At 48.2% G+C, this 17,009-nt stretch overlaps 1 protein-coding gene across 2 annotated transcripts in view; it reads left to right on the top strand.

The window, feature by feature from the left end:
• SPOCK1 (SPARC (osteonectin), cwcv and kazal like domains proteoglycan 1) overlaps positions 1 to 17,009 on the top strand; it is a 549,728-nt gene that overhangs the window by 452,503 nt on the left and 80,216 nt on the right. For both annotated transcript variants that reach the window (XM_036848672.1, XM_036848671.1), the window contains one exon: positions 9,824 to 9,938. In XM_036848672.1, coding sequence (XP_036704567.1) covers positions 9,824 to 9,938 — 115 coding nt within the window. The remainder of the gene's footprint in view (positions 1 to 9,823; positions 9,939 to 17,009) is intronic.

Here is a 17,009-nt window from a genome sequence, read left to right as displayed (position 1 = left end):
GAGTGGCATGCCTCTTCTTTTTTATTAAACCGGTTTCATGGTTTCATTTCTACTTGGAGCCCCTTTCTTACAGGGCTGGGGGGAAACCTGACCTCAGTCGTTTTATGAGTTTTGCCTCCTTCCTGGGTCCTGTCAAGGGTCTGAGCTCTTACTCGGAGTCAGACGCTGGGCTGGGGTGGAGGTGCTGCTCTGCCCGTCACCTCTGCACAGAGGCCCTTGCTTTTGTTCCCTCATTCCTTTACTCAGCTTATTTTCATTGAGCACCTACTATGTGCCAGGTGCTTTTCCAAGAGCTTTGGATATAACAATGAATAAATCAAAGATCCCTGTCCTCATGGAACTCACATTCTAGCAAGACAAACAGAAAGCAGCAAATTAGTAATTTAAGCAGTGTATTACAAGATGATAGATTTCATATTTTAAAAAGGCAAAGTAGAACAATGTTAGGGCATCAGAATGCCAGGTTGTCGTTTTAAAAGGGTACTGAGAGAAGGCTTCAGTGAGAGGGTGACATTTGAGCAAAGGCCTCAAGAAGATGAGGGGATGCAGGGAGGGGCCCTTAACCGTCCCTGTCTCCAGGGCCCCTATGGGTCTGGGGCTCCCTGCTGCTTCCGGGCCATGCTTGGCCAGGCTGTGTGGGGTTCCATCTCTTTTGGTGCATACCTGGCGGTCCTTCCTCCCAGGTGTCTCCCCACGAAGCCAACAGGAAGCAGGGCCTGGGAACTCCAACTCCTTCCTCATCTGCACTGTCTTCCCCAAATCCCAGATAGAGGAAAAATCCCAAAGAAATTTGAAATTTTTAAATAGTATCTAGCCTTCAGAGGATCCCACGCAGAGCAGACATCAGGAGAATGACTCAGAGGTGAGAAGCAGTGGAGGTGAGGCCGGGAAGCCCCAGAGTTGTGATGTCTGGGAGCAAAAAGTGTGGACCAGGGGCAGGGAGTAGTGGAGATGAGGCTGAGCGCGTGTGAGGTGGGACTGACACAGGTGACACCTGCAGGGGGCGCTCGCCTCACCAGGGTCTGGTCAGGGAGGTGGGATGCAGCCCCTGGAGGGCTCCCCAAGTCAAAGGCTGTAGGAGTTGGCTGCCTTTAGGGAGAGGGTATCTTTTTCTCAGGCCCCCTCAGGGTATCTTGTCCCTTTGGCGTTTCCTGTGCAGGACCTTCCACTGGCTTTGTTATACGAGTTAAAGGAGCTTTATTCAGCCTTGCCCCTGAAAACAGACCTGGGACATTCTTTACACGAATCTTCATTTGCTCAAAAGGGTTTGCTAAATTGTTGACAAGATGAGCAAGGTCGGGAGCAGGTGAGGAAGCTACTTAAGAGAATGACCTCCCACGAGATGCATGACTTCTTCCAGCCTCAGTTTCCCCATCTGCAACATGAAAGAGAGTCTTTGCAAGACCTCAGATGCTGCAATTCATGGTGCCCATGTCGAGTCTTCTCACTGTACTGGTGCCTGTGTACGTCAGTGAAGAGAATGTGTGCTTTAGGAAAACCTCAGTCCATCCTTGGTCTCACCAATCCCTGTTATCCCTGTTGAAGGCCTGGTCTTTGCAATCCCAGGCAGGTCCTGTAGGCGGCGGTGCAGGATCCTCTCTGCGCACCACCCCCCCACCCCGAGCTCGCCCCCTAGTGGGCAGGCGAAGGAGAAAAACTCAGCGCAGTACCGAGGGAGGGAGCAGTTCAGGGGAGGAGATAGGAGTGATTTCTGTGAAGAATTCTAGCACCGCCGGGCAAAGCAACGTTTATTTTTCCCTAGGGATTGGTTTAATAATTATGAAACATGGAAGAGTTTAAGGAATATTGGGATGAATACTGTATACCCATTGCCAAGGTTTGACAGTTATTAACATTTTGCCCCATTTCCTCTCTCTGTACACATGTGCAATTTTCCCCTGGACCATTTAGAAGTAATTTGTAGACATCGTGACATCTCACCCCTAAGAAAATAAACAGGCATTTTCCTATACGAGCCCCTTAGTAGGTATTATTACACCTACGAGAGCAATAATTCAGCATCACCTAACATATAATCCGTATTACAATCACAGCATTTTCCCAAAATGCCTTTTAGAGCTTTGTATAATTATTATTATTATTCAAGAACCAATCAAGTCTCACTCATTGCTTTTGTTTCAACTGTTTAATTTCTTCTAGAACAAGGACCTACTCACTTCAGGGGTTTTTTGTTTGTTTTATTTTTTGAGCGTTTAGGCAGTCATCTTATAAAATATCCTCAGTTTTGGATTTGGTTTGTAATGAATAGATTCAAGTTAAGGATTTTTGGCACTGGAACTTCAAAGGCACTGTTATTACTTCCTTTTGAGGCGCATCAGGAGGGACACGCCAGGTGGTCCACTGCTGATGGCACTAAATTGGCCCCTTTGTCCCTTTCTTAAGAGGTGACTGCCAAATGTTTATTGAAAAATGTACATTTCCTCTTTTAATTAGGTATTCTATGGGGTGACACTTGGAGACTGTGTGAATGTCCTATTCCCCAGTGACTTTCACCCAATATTTTTAGTAAATATCAAATGATTCCTTCCTGACTCAATTATTACATTGGTCGGGGGGAGCAAAATGATAATTTTCTCATTCCAGCATTCCTTCTAAATTTATTTAGCTGGCATTCTTCTGTAAAGAAGAGCTTTTCTTTCACATTTTTAGCAACTTGGTTTTAAAGTTTAAGGTTCTACCTTCTTTAGAACTCTTAATTCAGAAAAGGAAAGTGTGTGTGAGAGAGAGAGTGTGAGAAGGAGTGTGTGTGCCTGTATGAGAGAGACAGAGACAGAATGAGATGTAAAGGCTGAGCCCTGACACACACAGGCCTTCTTGAGAAGGCCCACCATCAGCCCATTTGAGCTGGTCCCTTCCACTCTGCTCCCTGCTCACTCCTCTCCAGCTTCACTGGCTTCCTGGCTATTTCTCGAGTGCAGTCAACATCCCCCACCTCAGGGCCTTTGCACTTCCCTTTGCCTGGAACCCCCTTCTCCCGATAGCCGCATGGCTCACTTTATTCCGTTCCCTGCCCAGATGTCATCTGGTCAGAAGATTTCCTGGTCACCCATATAACGTACCAGCCCCTCCCCATCACTCTCTGTCTCTTACTCTCCGTTGTGTATCCTCCACAGCCCTCATCAGCACCTGCCCCATACACTTCATGAGAACAGGCCCCTTGTCCCATTGGTTCAGAGCCTAGAATGGGCCCTGGCTTACCATAGGCCCATAAATATTTGGTGAATGCAAGAAGGAACACACATATGCATGCATGTTTGGTAAAGCTCTGAACGAGACCAGAGCCCCTTCCCTTGTTTCTCCTCGCTGCTCCCTCCAGATGACCGCAGAGACCCTCCAGCCCTGGGTAGACAGGACAGCTGTTCCTCAGCCCCGGGATAACGTGTGCCATCAGCAACCGCTAGCTTGGCGCCCAGTTATGAAAGCCTGCAGAGTCGGGAAATTATCTGCCCCCCCACCACCTCCACCTTCCTTGACATGATTTTTGGGGAATAAAAACAAATCAGAATTCATCAACTGTGAACAAAAATTGTCAACTGTGAACTGTCAACAGTCTGGTTTTAAAATAGATGAGAAGTTGATGAAATACAGCAGGGAAAGCAATTTAAATAAAATGTTAAAAATAATACCCAAAGCGGGCGAGGCAACAGGAAAAGTGCGGTGCGGTGGAGAATGTGAGCAGCGGAGACCTGCGTGAGCAGTGAACCAGAGAGAGGTTATTAGTTTTGCTTTACAAATCACAGAGGAGAGAGATTTACTGGCCATTCACGGGAAAACATTCACTCATTCCAACGTGTTGGCGTGTTATGCGAAATGGAAGGGAAGATTGGTTGGAAAATCTGCTGGCGCGTTTATTTTTAAGTAGGTCAACATTTTGAATATTTCTGCCAATTTGTGAAATCTCTGGCTCTTCTTCTGTCTTCTCTGTTTCTGTGATGATTGGGGAAGGCATTTCTGTCCCAGCAGGTCGAGGGGTCTAGAAGCTTCAGGGGTTTGTATTTATTTTTATATTTGTGTTTGTATGAATATGGGTTCCAGTACTGTATGTAAAGTCCTTAACTTATTTCCCACTTCTTCAACTCTCCTCCTTTCAATAGTTATGGCTAATTATTTATTTAACTGCTTTATCATAAAATCAATATAAAGCCTTGAGTTTTTCATATTTCCTCTCTTCTGGGCATGAGTCTCAGCCTGTACATTGGCCAAGTTCTTCATGTCCAACTGCCCCATATCCTGAGGCTGCCGTTTCATGTTACCTTCTTTCTTTTTAGGAGAATTGAGCCATCTTGGCACAAGGTCTGTGCTTTATGAACCTAAGACAAGGTGATCCATCCCTTAGAGGCTCTCTTTTTAAAAATGGAAGGTGTATTAGTTTGCGAGGGCTGCTGTAACAAAGTACCATGTGTTGGGTGGCTTAAACAGCAGAAGTCTATCATCTCACAGTCCCAGAGGTATAAGTCTGAAGTGAAGGTGTGAGCCCGGTTGGTTCCTTCTGGGATTGCCAGGGAGAAGCTGTCTCTTGCTTCTTCCAGCTTCTGGCAGCCTCAGGCATTTCTCGTGGATGGTCCTCTTCCCCCCATGACTCTTCACATCATCTTCCCTCTGTGCGTGTCTGTCTCTGTGTCCAAATTTCCCCTTCTTGTAAGCATGCCAGTCATATTGGATTAGAGGCCACTCTAATGACTTCATTTTAACATGATTATCTCTGTCAAGACCCTATTTCTAAATAAGCCACACTCTGGGATCCTGAGGGTTAGGACTCCAACATGAGGGATGTAATTCAACCCATAGCACAAGGTGTAAATCTTTCCCTCCCCGAGGGTGAGCAGGTGGGCAGGACAGTAGTGATTCATCTCTTTTTAGACCAGCTTCCAGTGTTGGCCAGGGCTGGAAGGGTTCTCCCCCATGGGCCACGGTGACCTTCTGGTGGTAGCTCTACATTTATTGAGCTGTGACTCTTTCCCTTTGTGATGGACAAGCTCCAGGGAGCACCTCTGCCTTTGGCTCTTTGTGAACTTTGTAGATTGAATGGCTCTCCACTCCAAACCCATATACTTTGTTTGTACCTGTTTGTTCCTCTTCTATCCCCCAACCCCAATTTGTTTCCTATAATGAGGAGTTATGGGTGTCACTTCCCAAGAATGTCAGTTTTCGGTTTGTTTTTAGAGTCCACCTCCAGGCTACAGACTCTTTAAGAGGTAGGCTCACAGGCCCCCCTGTTTAACTTGGAGCTCTGCAGACCCTGTTCTGACGCAGGACAACAGCCCAGGTGGGGCAGGGCAGGGTGGGGTGCCGGCTGGCTACCTGGAACCTCAGGACCTGCAGGGCACACGTGGAGGAAGCGGACACGTGCTTTCTGAGCAAGTCCTAAATGCCAAGAAATCACCATCCATCATTTTGCCAGTTTTCAACTCCTGTTTTGAGAACCCTGTGAGGGTGAAGGTGTGGGAGTTCTGAAGGCTTGTCATTTGGCCCTGAGGTAGGGCGGGAGCTAGTGATGTCCCTGTGGTGTTGGGGGACACTTATTTCTCCCTCCCCATATCTCCCTGGGAGGACCCTTTCACTCCCTTGCTCTCTGCTCCCCGCTGCCCCGTTCCCAGGAAAGCTGCCTATGTCCTGTTGGGTGGGAGCCCGGCATCTCTTGGATCAGGTTCATAGTCAGTGGCATCCCTGCATTGGCCAGGTAACGTGGGCACCTCTTTTTCTCTTGGCTCCCATTCTCTTGGCGGGTCTATACTCAAGGGGTAGCGTACCTGCCTTATGTTTGCAAAACCTCTGTGTGCACAGACCCGGGCACACTTCTGCCAGGTCCACCCAGGTCTGTGTGTTGTCTCTGCCTGTGATTGGTGGTAAGTGGACCAGGGCTTTCCTAGGCCTCCGTTCCCTGCAGGTTGGGAGAGGCAGTTGGAGGTGTGACGGTCCCAGGCACGCTGTACAGCCCGGTCTAATGGGAAGCCCAGTACTGTGAGAGTTCTGCGTCCCCTCTGGGTAAAGCTGGTGCAGTGACCACCTTTTGGCTTCTATATCTGTTCTTGCCCAGCAAGGACCTGGGGAAGAGGGGATGGGGTAAGAGACTGGTAGGTAACTCCACGGGTGCGACTTGGAGAAGAGCTGTAGGAAGGGAACATGTGTGACATGCTTGGTTTGTAGGCCCTCGGATGCCTCTGCCCAGAGATATTCAGGGTTCGCCACCCTTCCCAGGGGCGTCCCTGCACACGTGCTCTCACTCCTCCTAACCAGCTTCCTCGGGAGATGTGGTGATAGTTGGTCCTTACCTGGATAGAAGCCTATAAACTGTGTTTTATGTTTGATCATAAAGTACTTGACACGTAAACATATATGTATTATGCATGTGTTGCCAAGGCTACTAACAAAACAAAAGTCTCAGAATCCAACGCCCAACTTACGAAATAAACCAATCCCAATTTTCACGATGCGTCTGTGGGCCCCTGTCTGACGCCATCCCCTGCCTCCTCTCTGGAGGTGACCTCTATCTTGATGGTGTCTGTCAACGCCGCCCCCCCCCCGCTTCTTTAAAGTAGCTTTTACCACATATGTGTATATCTCTAAATAGCACATTTTGAGCTTTATAAAAAAATGAAATTATAGCCTTTTGAGCTTCATTTAAATGCCACATATTGTTCTGGAAGATAAAAGGCAGATCTGTGTCCTTGAAAGATGCATTTTCACCACTGCAGATAAATATTGTTTTCTCTGGTGGCCCCTTCCTGGAGTCAGGAAGAGGCCTGGCTGCCGCCACAGACTGAGGCAGCGACTGTGCGGGAGAGGGGTGCCGGGGCCAGCCGCGGAAGCTGTGTTACTAGAATCACAGTGCGCAGGAGTCCCTAGGCCAAGCCAGGCCGCCCAAGAGGCGGTTGTTCTGGGCACCTGGGAAGCAGATGGACTGATTCCGACTCCAGTGATAGACTCGGGTGAGCGGGGAGGCTGAAAGGCAGAGCGTTAAATGTGGAGCTCAGAGAGAGGACCAGGGAGCGCTGTGAGTCAAGGATGGTTCACGACGAGCATCTCAGATGCTGAGCTCTGGCACCTACACTCCTTGCGCAGGCAGACTGGTGGCTCCTGGTGGCCGGAACAGAGGTTCAGAGCTGCAGAGCGAACAGGGACCCCATCCTCCTGCCTTTATCATTCAGCAGCTGTTGACCGCACACCTACTGTGTGCCAGGGCTATATGTGTATCATATCATGCCAGGGATAAGACCGCGACTAAGACTTTTCCCTGCCATTAAGTACTTTAGGGTCTAGCAGGAAGTCACCTTTTGCTAAAGTATGCTGTGGTAGCAAGCGATCCCCAAGCATCAGTGGCTCGTGACAGCAAGCATTAGTTCCCTGTTCATGTTGCATGCTGGCCGTGGGTTCACTTCAGCTCTGTTCCGTGTCCTCTGCCGTCTGGGTCCCAGGCAGAAGGAGCGGCCCTTATGGGACACATGCCGTTTCCATAACAGAGGGAAAAAGCAAGAGGGGAAAACCAAGCAGTGGTTTTTCCAATGTCACACAAACCTGGCTTGGATCATTCCTACTCACCATCTGCTGGCCAGAGCGAGTCATGTGGTCAGGACTGCTGTCACCACAGAGGGGACATCAGAGTTCATGACACACGGCCCTGAGCAAAGTATAGATTCCTCTTCCGGGGAGGCCAGAGAATGTTTGGGAAGAGGATTACCATCTATCACAGATACAAGCAGGCAATTGCAGTCACAGTATGATAAGGCTTTACAGCGAGTCACTGTAGTAATTTTGACTTCATAAAATAAGTTGTCATGTAAAAACAAAGTGCATTTCCCCCTCTAAATTAGCTTTAGGGATTCTGTTGAGAAAATAGTATGAGAATCACTAGCCTGAACCTGAGGATTGTTCCAGAGAGCTAGCCCAGGGGAGGAGGAGGGGGCGGGGCCAGTAGCAGTGGTCTCCCCTCTAGCCCTGGGCATGTGAACACAGGCTGTGCTAGTTGAAAAGAAGCTTCTTACGCTGGGGACCCACGTGCCACCTTCCAGCGTTCTCCTTGGTGCGTCTTCTGTCCATTTGGACCATCTGCAGGCACGGCGCGTACCTGGGGTCTCTTTTGTGCTGCATCCCTACATACACATATATCCCTCCTCTCCTCATCGTCACATCCACGTGGTCGCACATTTTTTGTTTCCTCACTACGTCAATCGACGTTCGCGGTCTGGGCCGTGGCTTCCTTTCATACAGCCCCCAGCACGCCTGCCACCACACTGGGCCACGCCAGACACCCAGCAGTGTGCACAAAAGGGAGTTTTGCATCGAGAGGAAGCCGGCTCCCCGTCGGCTCATCTGCCGTGCTCTCTCTGCAAGGGTCGCAGGCGACTGTGTGGCCGACGGACGGTAGGAATTACACGAGTGACTGCAGCACGTGTAGGCTGAAAGCCCTCTCTCCCTATCCTCGGTGTGTAATCAGTGTGGGGACTGAATACCCCGTCGTCTCACAAGGAGCCGGGATTCATCTGCACTCATGTGTTGCTTTGCAGACGCTGGCGGCCTTTTCAAAGGTATGCATTTGTGCTTTCCGAGGGCAGGGACCCTATCTCCCCTTTTCTTCCCTTTGAAAGATTCTGCGTGGCGCCTGGTAAGAGCTGCACGCACCGTGGGTGCTCCGTCCCTTCTGCCCGTCTCCCCTTCCTTTGAACCTTCAGCAGATACCAGTGTGATTCTGGGCCCGTGGGCCTTTGCAGAAGCCTGATTGCACACAGGCCTTGATCTGGAGAATTTTGCAGGTCAAAAAGGGAGGGAACTCTCAGACAACTCAGACCCAGGCCAATAGCCCAGCCGCATAATTAGCCACACACGGAGTCCAGTGCAGGCCATCTGTTCTCTCCGTCCCTCCACGTGACAGACACAGTGATGGCGACGGTTAAGTGCTTGGCCCTGGAGTCGGTCAGACGGGGTTTGGAATCCTGGATTGTGCGTGTCCTGAGCTTTCACAAGTTATTTAGCCTCTGAGTCTCCATTTCTTATTCCATAATGTAGTAATAATGAAATGCTGTTAATCGTTGTGGTCTTCTGCATCTGTAAAGAACCTCCTTCTTTCCTGCTTGGGTTCTGAATCAGTTGAGACTTAAGGGTGAAGAACTGGAGAGAGCGGCCAAAATATGAAGGGGTTGACAGGACGTTGTATGGCTTTGGGGCTTCTAATTTTGAATCCTAGAATTCAGTGGACGTTTCCACCCAGTCCCAGGCTACTTAGACAACCACAGGCATCCTCTGGGGGGAAAGACTGTGTCACACTTAGGTTTTGGATGGTTGAGGCCAAAGCATTCACTCCTCGCTTGCTCCCGGGGAAAGGGCTGGGCCTCACACACCATCCAAACTTACTAAGTAGATTGTTACCCTTCCTCCCCAGGCAGAGGGTGAGCAGCTGAGCAGGCCGAGGAGGGCTACACTGGCAGAGCCTCCCTAGTGGGGGTAAGGGAACGAGCTGGAGCAACCTTCAGCCTTTTGTCTTTGTGGACCCTCTGGGACTCCGCAGATGTTAAGTTTCATCCTGATACTCGCATAAACAGTTACGGTTGAGTTTACCACTTACTAAACTAAGCCTCCCTGGGCAGTGCTTTTAGATGTTATCCTGTGCATTTGGGAAAACATAGAAGGCCATTCCTTAGTTAGCATCCTGTAATTCAGACCTTTAACAGAGGTGAACGCCTCTTCGCTCTGTCTTTGCTTCTGTGAGCCTAACTGTGGTTAGAAGGGCACTGGCGGTTTCCTTAGGAAGCTGGGGAGGGGTCTGCGTGGCAGTATTCTTAAGGCTTGTTCTGTCTGTCTTTTGCAGTGCAAGTTGGAGTTCCATGCTTGTTCTACTGGCAAAAGTCTCACCGCCCTCTGCGACGGGCCCTGTCCATGTCTCCCGGAGCCCAAGCCACCAAAACTCAAGGCAGAGAAGAATGGTGAGTGGGCATCGCAGGACACCCCCTGAAGGGGGGCTGTGTGGTCAGGGCGGCCTGACATGGCCAAGGTCCTCCCTCCCCAGACGCCAGGAACCTGGCCCTTAGCAGGGGCATTCTAGCTCGGGCTGGGGAGACCGTTATGCTCGGCAAGTACTCTATTTAGGGACGCCAAAGTGAACCGCCTTCAGCTGCCATTAAATAGAAAAAGAAGAGCTGAGAGTCTTTGAAAATAATTCTGTTAGACCAAGATATGCACTAGGTTCTTCCAGAGGTCAAATTGGCTATGGTGTAGGAAGGGCAGGGTTTCAGCGTTAAGACCAGGCCTGCCCTGGGGTGCGCCTTGGTCTTCCTTGAACTCTAATCTCTAAATCCTTTGAAAGGCCAGATTTCAAAACATAGACTGCAGAGATGTCACGATGATGGACAGTATCCCCCCACAAAAGCAATTCTCTACTACTATGTTCCGCCTCTGCCTGGCATGCGACACAGAGCCAGGGGGTGGATGGAAGAAGAATAACTCCCCAGGCGCTGTGGTTTCTCTTCCATGGCTGAGAGGGGCGGCAAAGGTCGGGCTTATCTGGATGTTTTCATGATGGAGAAAGTAATGTTGGCCCACTGGTCTCAGCCCCTTACAAGCCTTCCGTAATGAGACCCAAGATAGAAGTTTGCGTTGGCCTTCTGTGGAGCTGGGCTTTCTCAGCTGTAGGTGGCTGTCCCCTGGAAAATGTTGGACATCCGTGTGTGAGTGTGTGTGCGTGCGTGCACACGCGTGTCTTCTAAAGCCTGCAGGTATTTGTGATGGAGGAGAATGAATAGGGTGTGTTTATCCACTTACCTCTTCCTAAGCTGTTTTGTCTTTTCCAAGGCACATAGATGGAGATGTTCAGGTGTAAATTTGTTCATGGTGATTGCTGGAATGTTGTGTTAGAAGGCTCTTTGGGAGGTTTAACCCAGGATGTGGAAGGACATTGTAAACTGTAAAGCACTGGGGTCACAAATAATCTCCATAGATTACTCTTGGTTACCAAAAAGCTGATCTCATTGCATTTTGGTCTGATCATCTATATAACTCTAGTAAGAAATGTTAACGAGGGACTTCCCTGGTGGCGCAGTGGTTAAGAATCTGCCTGCCAGTGCAGGGGACACGGGTTTGAGCCCTGGTCCGGGAAGATCCCACATGCCACGGAGCAACTAAGCCTGTGCACCACAACTACTGAGCCTGCACTCCAGAGCCCGCAAGCCACAACTACTGAGCCCACGTGCCACAACTACTGAAGCCTGTGCGCCTAGAGCCTGTGCTCTGCAACGAGAGAAGCCACTGCAATGAGAAGCCTATGCACTGCAACGAAGAATAGCCCCCACTCACCACAACTAGAGAAATCCCATGCGCAGCAACAAAGATCCAACACAGCCAAAAAATAATAATAATAATTAATTAATTTTTTTAAAAAAAGGAATGTTAACTGATCTACACAAGCCTCCTTGTACTTTGGTCAGAAAACCTAAAGCCGTGCTGTGGTAAGCAACTACAAAGCCCACAAAATTAACTTCTGTCTGGAGATTTCTTAAGAATCTTCTTAGGAAGTCTCAGTAGCCTCTCTTATTTCAAGTATATTCTTTATTGCTTTTATTTAGTCTTCTATTCTGAGACAAGGAAACCAATCCAAGAAAGCCATTACTACCATTTTGCCTGTAGTTTTCTGGGAGGGCTTCGTGGTTCTTTAAACAAAGTACAACCCTTGTTTCTTCATGGCGGGTTTCTCACATCTGATTAAATGAGATTCACTCTCAAATATGACTCTCCAGGTATGGCCTTGGCTGTACCATCTATTTGTTCAGTTACTTACTGGTGAAAACTAGAACAAATTCTTATCGAGCCTGTGCGAGAGTAACTACATTGGCATTGAAAGTAAAAAGACTCAGAAAAAAAGTGTTGTTCCAGAATTCTGAGAGGTTAGTGAGAACAAGATTACCACTTGAAAGGGTTTCATTTCCAAATGTTTGTAAAAGCACAGACCACTAAGTTAATAGCGAGAGATGGGTCAGGAAGAACGCAAAAGGACTTCATTATATGCCTGTCAGAAATGAGAACAATAAAAAATAATACCAGCAATATTCTAAAACCAATTATCAAAATTATGTTTCCTTCATTAGTTCCTGCAGTCCTGTCTAATTATTTTTTGTTCCACTGGCTCTTGGGTCAACTGTCTGCTCTCATGAAGTCATCAGAGTCCTGGAACTCCACACTCTGTCTCTAGTATCATCTGGCAATTATCTAAGAAATATCACCTTGGAAGCCTGTAACAAGGCATCTGTTATTTCAAGTATCCATGAAACTTGGTACACTTCTTTCCATGAGGCTCTGAGATTGTCCTTTTTGGTTAAAGACCCAATTTCTGCTGTGACTTAAAGCAAATATTTTATATAAGCATGAGGGGAAGCAGGAACTACCTGTTGGTGATAAGACTGAATGTAGTTAATTTATTACATATCCAACAATTTCCTAATGAAGGAGAGTATAATCCTCTATCAGGATAGGATGCTTAACTATTTAATACGGATTTGATCAGCGTTTCCCTGGTGGATAAGGGCATATTACGGGCAGTGAGGGCACTGATAGATCCCTAGGGTCATTATGTGAAATGAAACATTTAAATGAAGAACATTTTACCCAGACAGAATCAGTCAAGGGAAGGCTGACTTTTTCCTTTAATTTGACGATTCTTTCCACGTAGCTCTCGCAATAGTTTGCGCCAGGCAGTGAGCGCTGAACTGAGGTTGTGGCAGTTGGGATGAGGAGGAGGGGATGGATGCCCAAGAGGGATTGGAGGTGAAATGCAGGGCAGCTTTCATTTGGCCACTTGGCTGTTGGGTGAAGGGCGGAGGAGGAGTGCCCACCCGTCCACCCACCCCCCTTACCTGGCAGCCGCCCCCTCTCTGAAGCTGCAGTGGGAGTGGCGTCTACAGGCAGGCTCTATCCATGAGACACACCGTGGCTCTGAACAGCATCCAGAGCAGTCTTGTGTCTGTGCCTATTACAGAAATGACCTTTGACAGTCTCACAAATGCAGGTATGTCAAAAATGTGACATGACTGTTGTTGATGATGATATTTTATTTTCAACCTTACCTCTTTGTTGAACCGTGGTTCCTTCTGGTAATACAAACATTAGTGAAGTCACTTCCAGGTAAATTCTGTCAATTCGGGATTCTATCTAAATTCTAGGAAGTAGGGGTGGGATGAGGGCTTATGAGCTACCATACTGGTGTGAGGTGGCTCCTGGTGTGTCTCTTTCTTTGGAATCTCCCCCTCTGGGGTTTTGCAGTTTTTAATGAGCTGTCCAGCAATGTTTCATCCTCAGTGTGGCCAAGGAGAGATGTTTACGATCCTGTCCGTGACCTCTGCTCACTCATACCGAGTCCTCTTTCTTCTAAGCCGACTCTTCTGAGTTCACTCATCCTCTCACTGCCCCTCCTTGGCCCCCTTCAGGGCCACACGTAACTTCTGTGACCTTCTGGTGTCAAGAAAGACTGTGGTGAGTTTGCTCTCTCAAGCCGTCTCTCCTTGGATCTGCCCAGCAGCCATTTCTCTTCCACTCAGAGGACATCTTTATGAGACTTACCTCAAAGTGGGCTTCATATTGGTAGAAAGACACAGGTCCTCTTTGCTGCGGGGCCTCCAGCTGTCTGGGGTTTCAGGAGTGCCTCTTCCTGCCCAGGCCCCAGAGCTGAGTTTGGAGACCGGAAAGCTGTGGTGAGCGGAACGTTTCCTAGGGACTCATGGGCCTCTGCCTGTCCGCCTTCCTTTTGTAGCCCCAGCTGTGATCAGTACTGGATGTGAGTGTCCAGGGTGTGTGAGGCCAGGGTCTAACTAGCTCTCTTTCTGATCTCACTCTGCTTCTTCCAGCCTTTGGCCGTTTGAGTTACAGCAAACCCGGTTCTTGGAAATCAAAAGTCTCTTGTCTCAGCTTTGGTTTTGAGATCATTTTTAGGAAGTCAGAGACTAATCGTTGATTTTCTTTGTGTGTTCTCTTTGTTTTTTCTGGCATCTCTCCTTTGATGTGGCCCCTGGGGAGATGGTGGAGGGTGGAGTCATCCTTTAATACCTCTGAATATTTCCTCTCACACCTCTCAGTTACTCATGACCTTGGACAAGTTACTGAATTGCTTTCTCTCTCATCTCTGTGATACCAGACCATCCTCAAGAATATAGCCTAATGATTGTCCAAAGGAAGGGGAAAATTAAAAAGAAGGAAATTGAGTCTGGGGGAGGACGGATACATGTACATGTGTGGCTGAATCACTTTGCTTTGCACCTGAAACTATTACAACATTGTTAATCGGCTGTACTCCAGTATAAAATAAAAAGTTAAAAAAAAAAAAAGAGGGAGATTGAAGTCTACACATTAAGCCTGGGTTTCTGTACCTTTTCTAAGAGTCTCCTAGGAATGATCCCTCCCCCAGTTTCTGTTGGTATTTTCCAGTAGCCAAGAGCCAGCCCAGTTAGGAAGTCACCTCTCACATCTAATGTTAACCCTTTAGTTCCGGGTTTTGCCGCTGCTTTTTCTTCAGTCCTCAGTGAAGAATATGAGGAGTGTCTGAAGCACTTGTTTCTTGATTTCTTTACAGTGGTTGACATTTTAGGGGTAAAATAGAGGACTGTTAGGGTCTTGAAGATACATTTTTAAACTAGCCCCCCCCATACCTGCTGCTCTCCCCGCGCTGACTCCCCTCCCCTCCGCTCGCTCAGAGACAGACCTCTCCCCTTGGCCTGGGCTCCAGCAGCCTTGTTTGCTCCCTCATGGCTGAGGTGAAAACTTCGTAGTTGTAGGGTATCAGGTCAGGAAAGATCTCCCCTGTCTTCCTCCATACCACGCACGAGGGGACCCTTGTGTTCCTCGAAGGCGCCTCGGGTTTCCCCACGGGGACCAGGGGTAGGCCCAGTGGGTCGGGCCTCCGACCTCCCCTAGAGTGGCTCCATCTTTATGCTTTACCACCTCAGATCACATCTGTAGGAAAGGAGTTCGGCACCAGGGAGCCATTGTTCAGTTCCCATTTACCCCAAGAGAAAACTGGAGGCCTATGGAGAGAAAGCATCTCTCCTCAGGTCAGACAGTGGGCAGGTGTGGGGCAGGGTCAGAGCCCGAGCCTCTCGACGCCTGGGCTAGTGCCCTTGTCCCCCGTGTGTCCTCCCTTAGGTCACAGCCAGCCAGGTCCTCCGCCTAAAGATGCTCGAGGGTCTGTAGCTGAGGTGGGTGGGAGTTAGATTTATTTCTCCGGGGTCTGACGTCACTTGCCTGGACCTTGAAGTGTGAAGCATCAGGCAGAGAGTGGCCCTGTGTTCCCACAGGCAGCAGTGTTTGGAAGGCATCCTGCAGAGTCTCTCCCGCCCCGTCCTCCTCCACCTTTGGAGGAGAGAGTAGAGCGTACAGCACTGTCTCTAAGGCCAGCTCCTTCTTTGCTTCTGTTGTCACAGGTTAGCTTTCGGAGGAGGGATGGGGGCCCAGCCAGGCGGCCTCAGCTGTTCTGGAGATGACCGTGGAGCTGTAACCCCTTCCTGGCCTGACTGTGCTGGGAGGTGGGGAAGGAAGTTCCACAGATCCTTCCAGCAGGGCATGCTAAAGAGGAAATAACACCTTCCTCCAGCTGAGCTCTTGGGAACAGTAGAAAAATAGTCTACAGTGATTTTCTTTTCTCAAATGGTGATTTCAACCTGAGGGCTCGATTCTGGGGGGAAAAGTCCTGGGCTGACAGACAGTTGTCTAATTCCATTACTTATCACAAGTCGAGCTGGGGAAATGTGTTTAAACGGGAACAGGAGGTGGTGCCAAAGAGACGGGATGAAAAGTCCTTCCTCGCTGTGATGTCTCAATGGAAAAATCCTAAAAGGGTCCTGCTGCAGAGGCTCCCAGCAAAATGAAGGTTTATCTTTGCAACCACGAAAGAACATTTTTCTTTAATGCCTATTCTGTAACAGGGTGAAGGCCTTGGGCTTGCAAACTTGCAATTTAAAAGCGGTTTATATTAACCTTTTCCATACCCATTCAACTTCGCTCACTGATTATTCAGTACTACAGTATGGTCAAAAATTAAACATGTAAAGGAACATTTCATTTTTAGGGCCTTGTTAATAGAAATGTCATGAGCTTTAAAGAAAAAACAGTTGGGGATTAAATTAGCAACTGCATCCAAGAAGAAAAACGTATTTGTCAGGACTCTGGAGGTAAATGCCGACTTTGGCTTTGAACTCAGATTCTTCTTCTGTGAGTTCAGCTCTGGGAAAGTAGACCACAGGTTCTCCTGGTCATTCTGAAGCTTCCTTGGTAGCAACTGATTGGAGAAAGCTGAAGGTGAAAAGACAGAGAAGGGTAAACTGAGGGAGAGCGTGGCCAGCGTCATAGCTGGAGTCCAGAGAAGGAGATAGAGGTTGGTGTTAGAAATTAATGGCTTTGCTAATTCCCTCAGACAGCACTCTTCTCCTGCCCTTATTTTTTATTTATAAATTAATACCCATTCTTATATAAAATCCAAGTATTATGGCAAAAGTGTCTCATCTTCCCAGTTCTATTAGCTTTCTGTTGCATATGCTTCCAATTATTTTTTGTAAACATATACTAATATACTTTTAAAACTGTACCCATCCAAAATCAGGATCACATTCTACATAATATTTTGCACCCTGCCTTTTTTGTGTGTCGTACGTATGTTTTCATGGAGGGTCACATCTATCTGTCTGTCTGTCTCTCTCTCCTCCTGCCCAAGCCCCCTGCCCCCACCTTGCTCTCTTTCTAGCCACCCTGCCAGCTCTGCTCCCTTGAACTCCAGACTTAAATATGTAAAGACTGCTCCACATTTCTGTTTGGACGCCCATAGGCATGTCAAACTTAACATGTCCAAAATGAAACTCCGGATCTCCCCCCAAATCTGTTCCTTCTTCCTGTAGTATTTGCCATCTTAATTAATGGCAGCTTCATATTTCAATCTGCTGAAGTAAAAAAAAGAAAACAAAAAACCTTCTTCCTCTCATGTGCCACATATAATCATCATTTCAGTCTACTTTCAAATAGATTTT

The sequence above is a fragment of the Balaenoptera musculus genome, chromosome 3 (genome assembly GCF_009873245.2).
Source record: "Balaenoptera musculus isolate JJ_BM4_2016_0621 chromosome 3, mBalMus1.pri.v3, whole genome shotgun sequence".
Lineage (NCBI taxonomy): Eukaryota > Metazoa > Chordata > Mammalia > Artiodactyla > Balaenopteridae > Balaenoptera > Balaenoptera musculus.
Note: the sequence above shows the minus strand (reverse complement) of the source record. Positions and strands in the feature narration are given on the sequence as shown.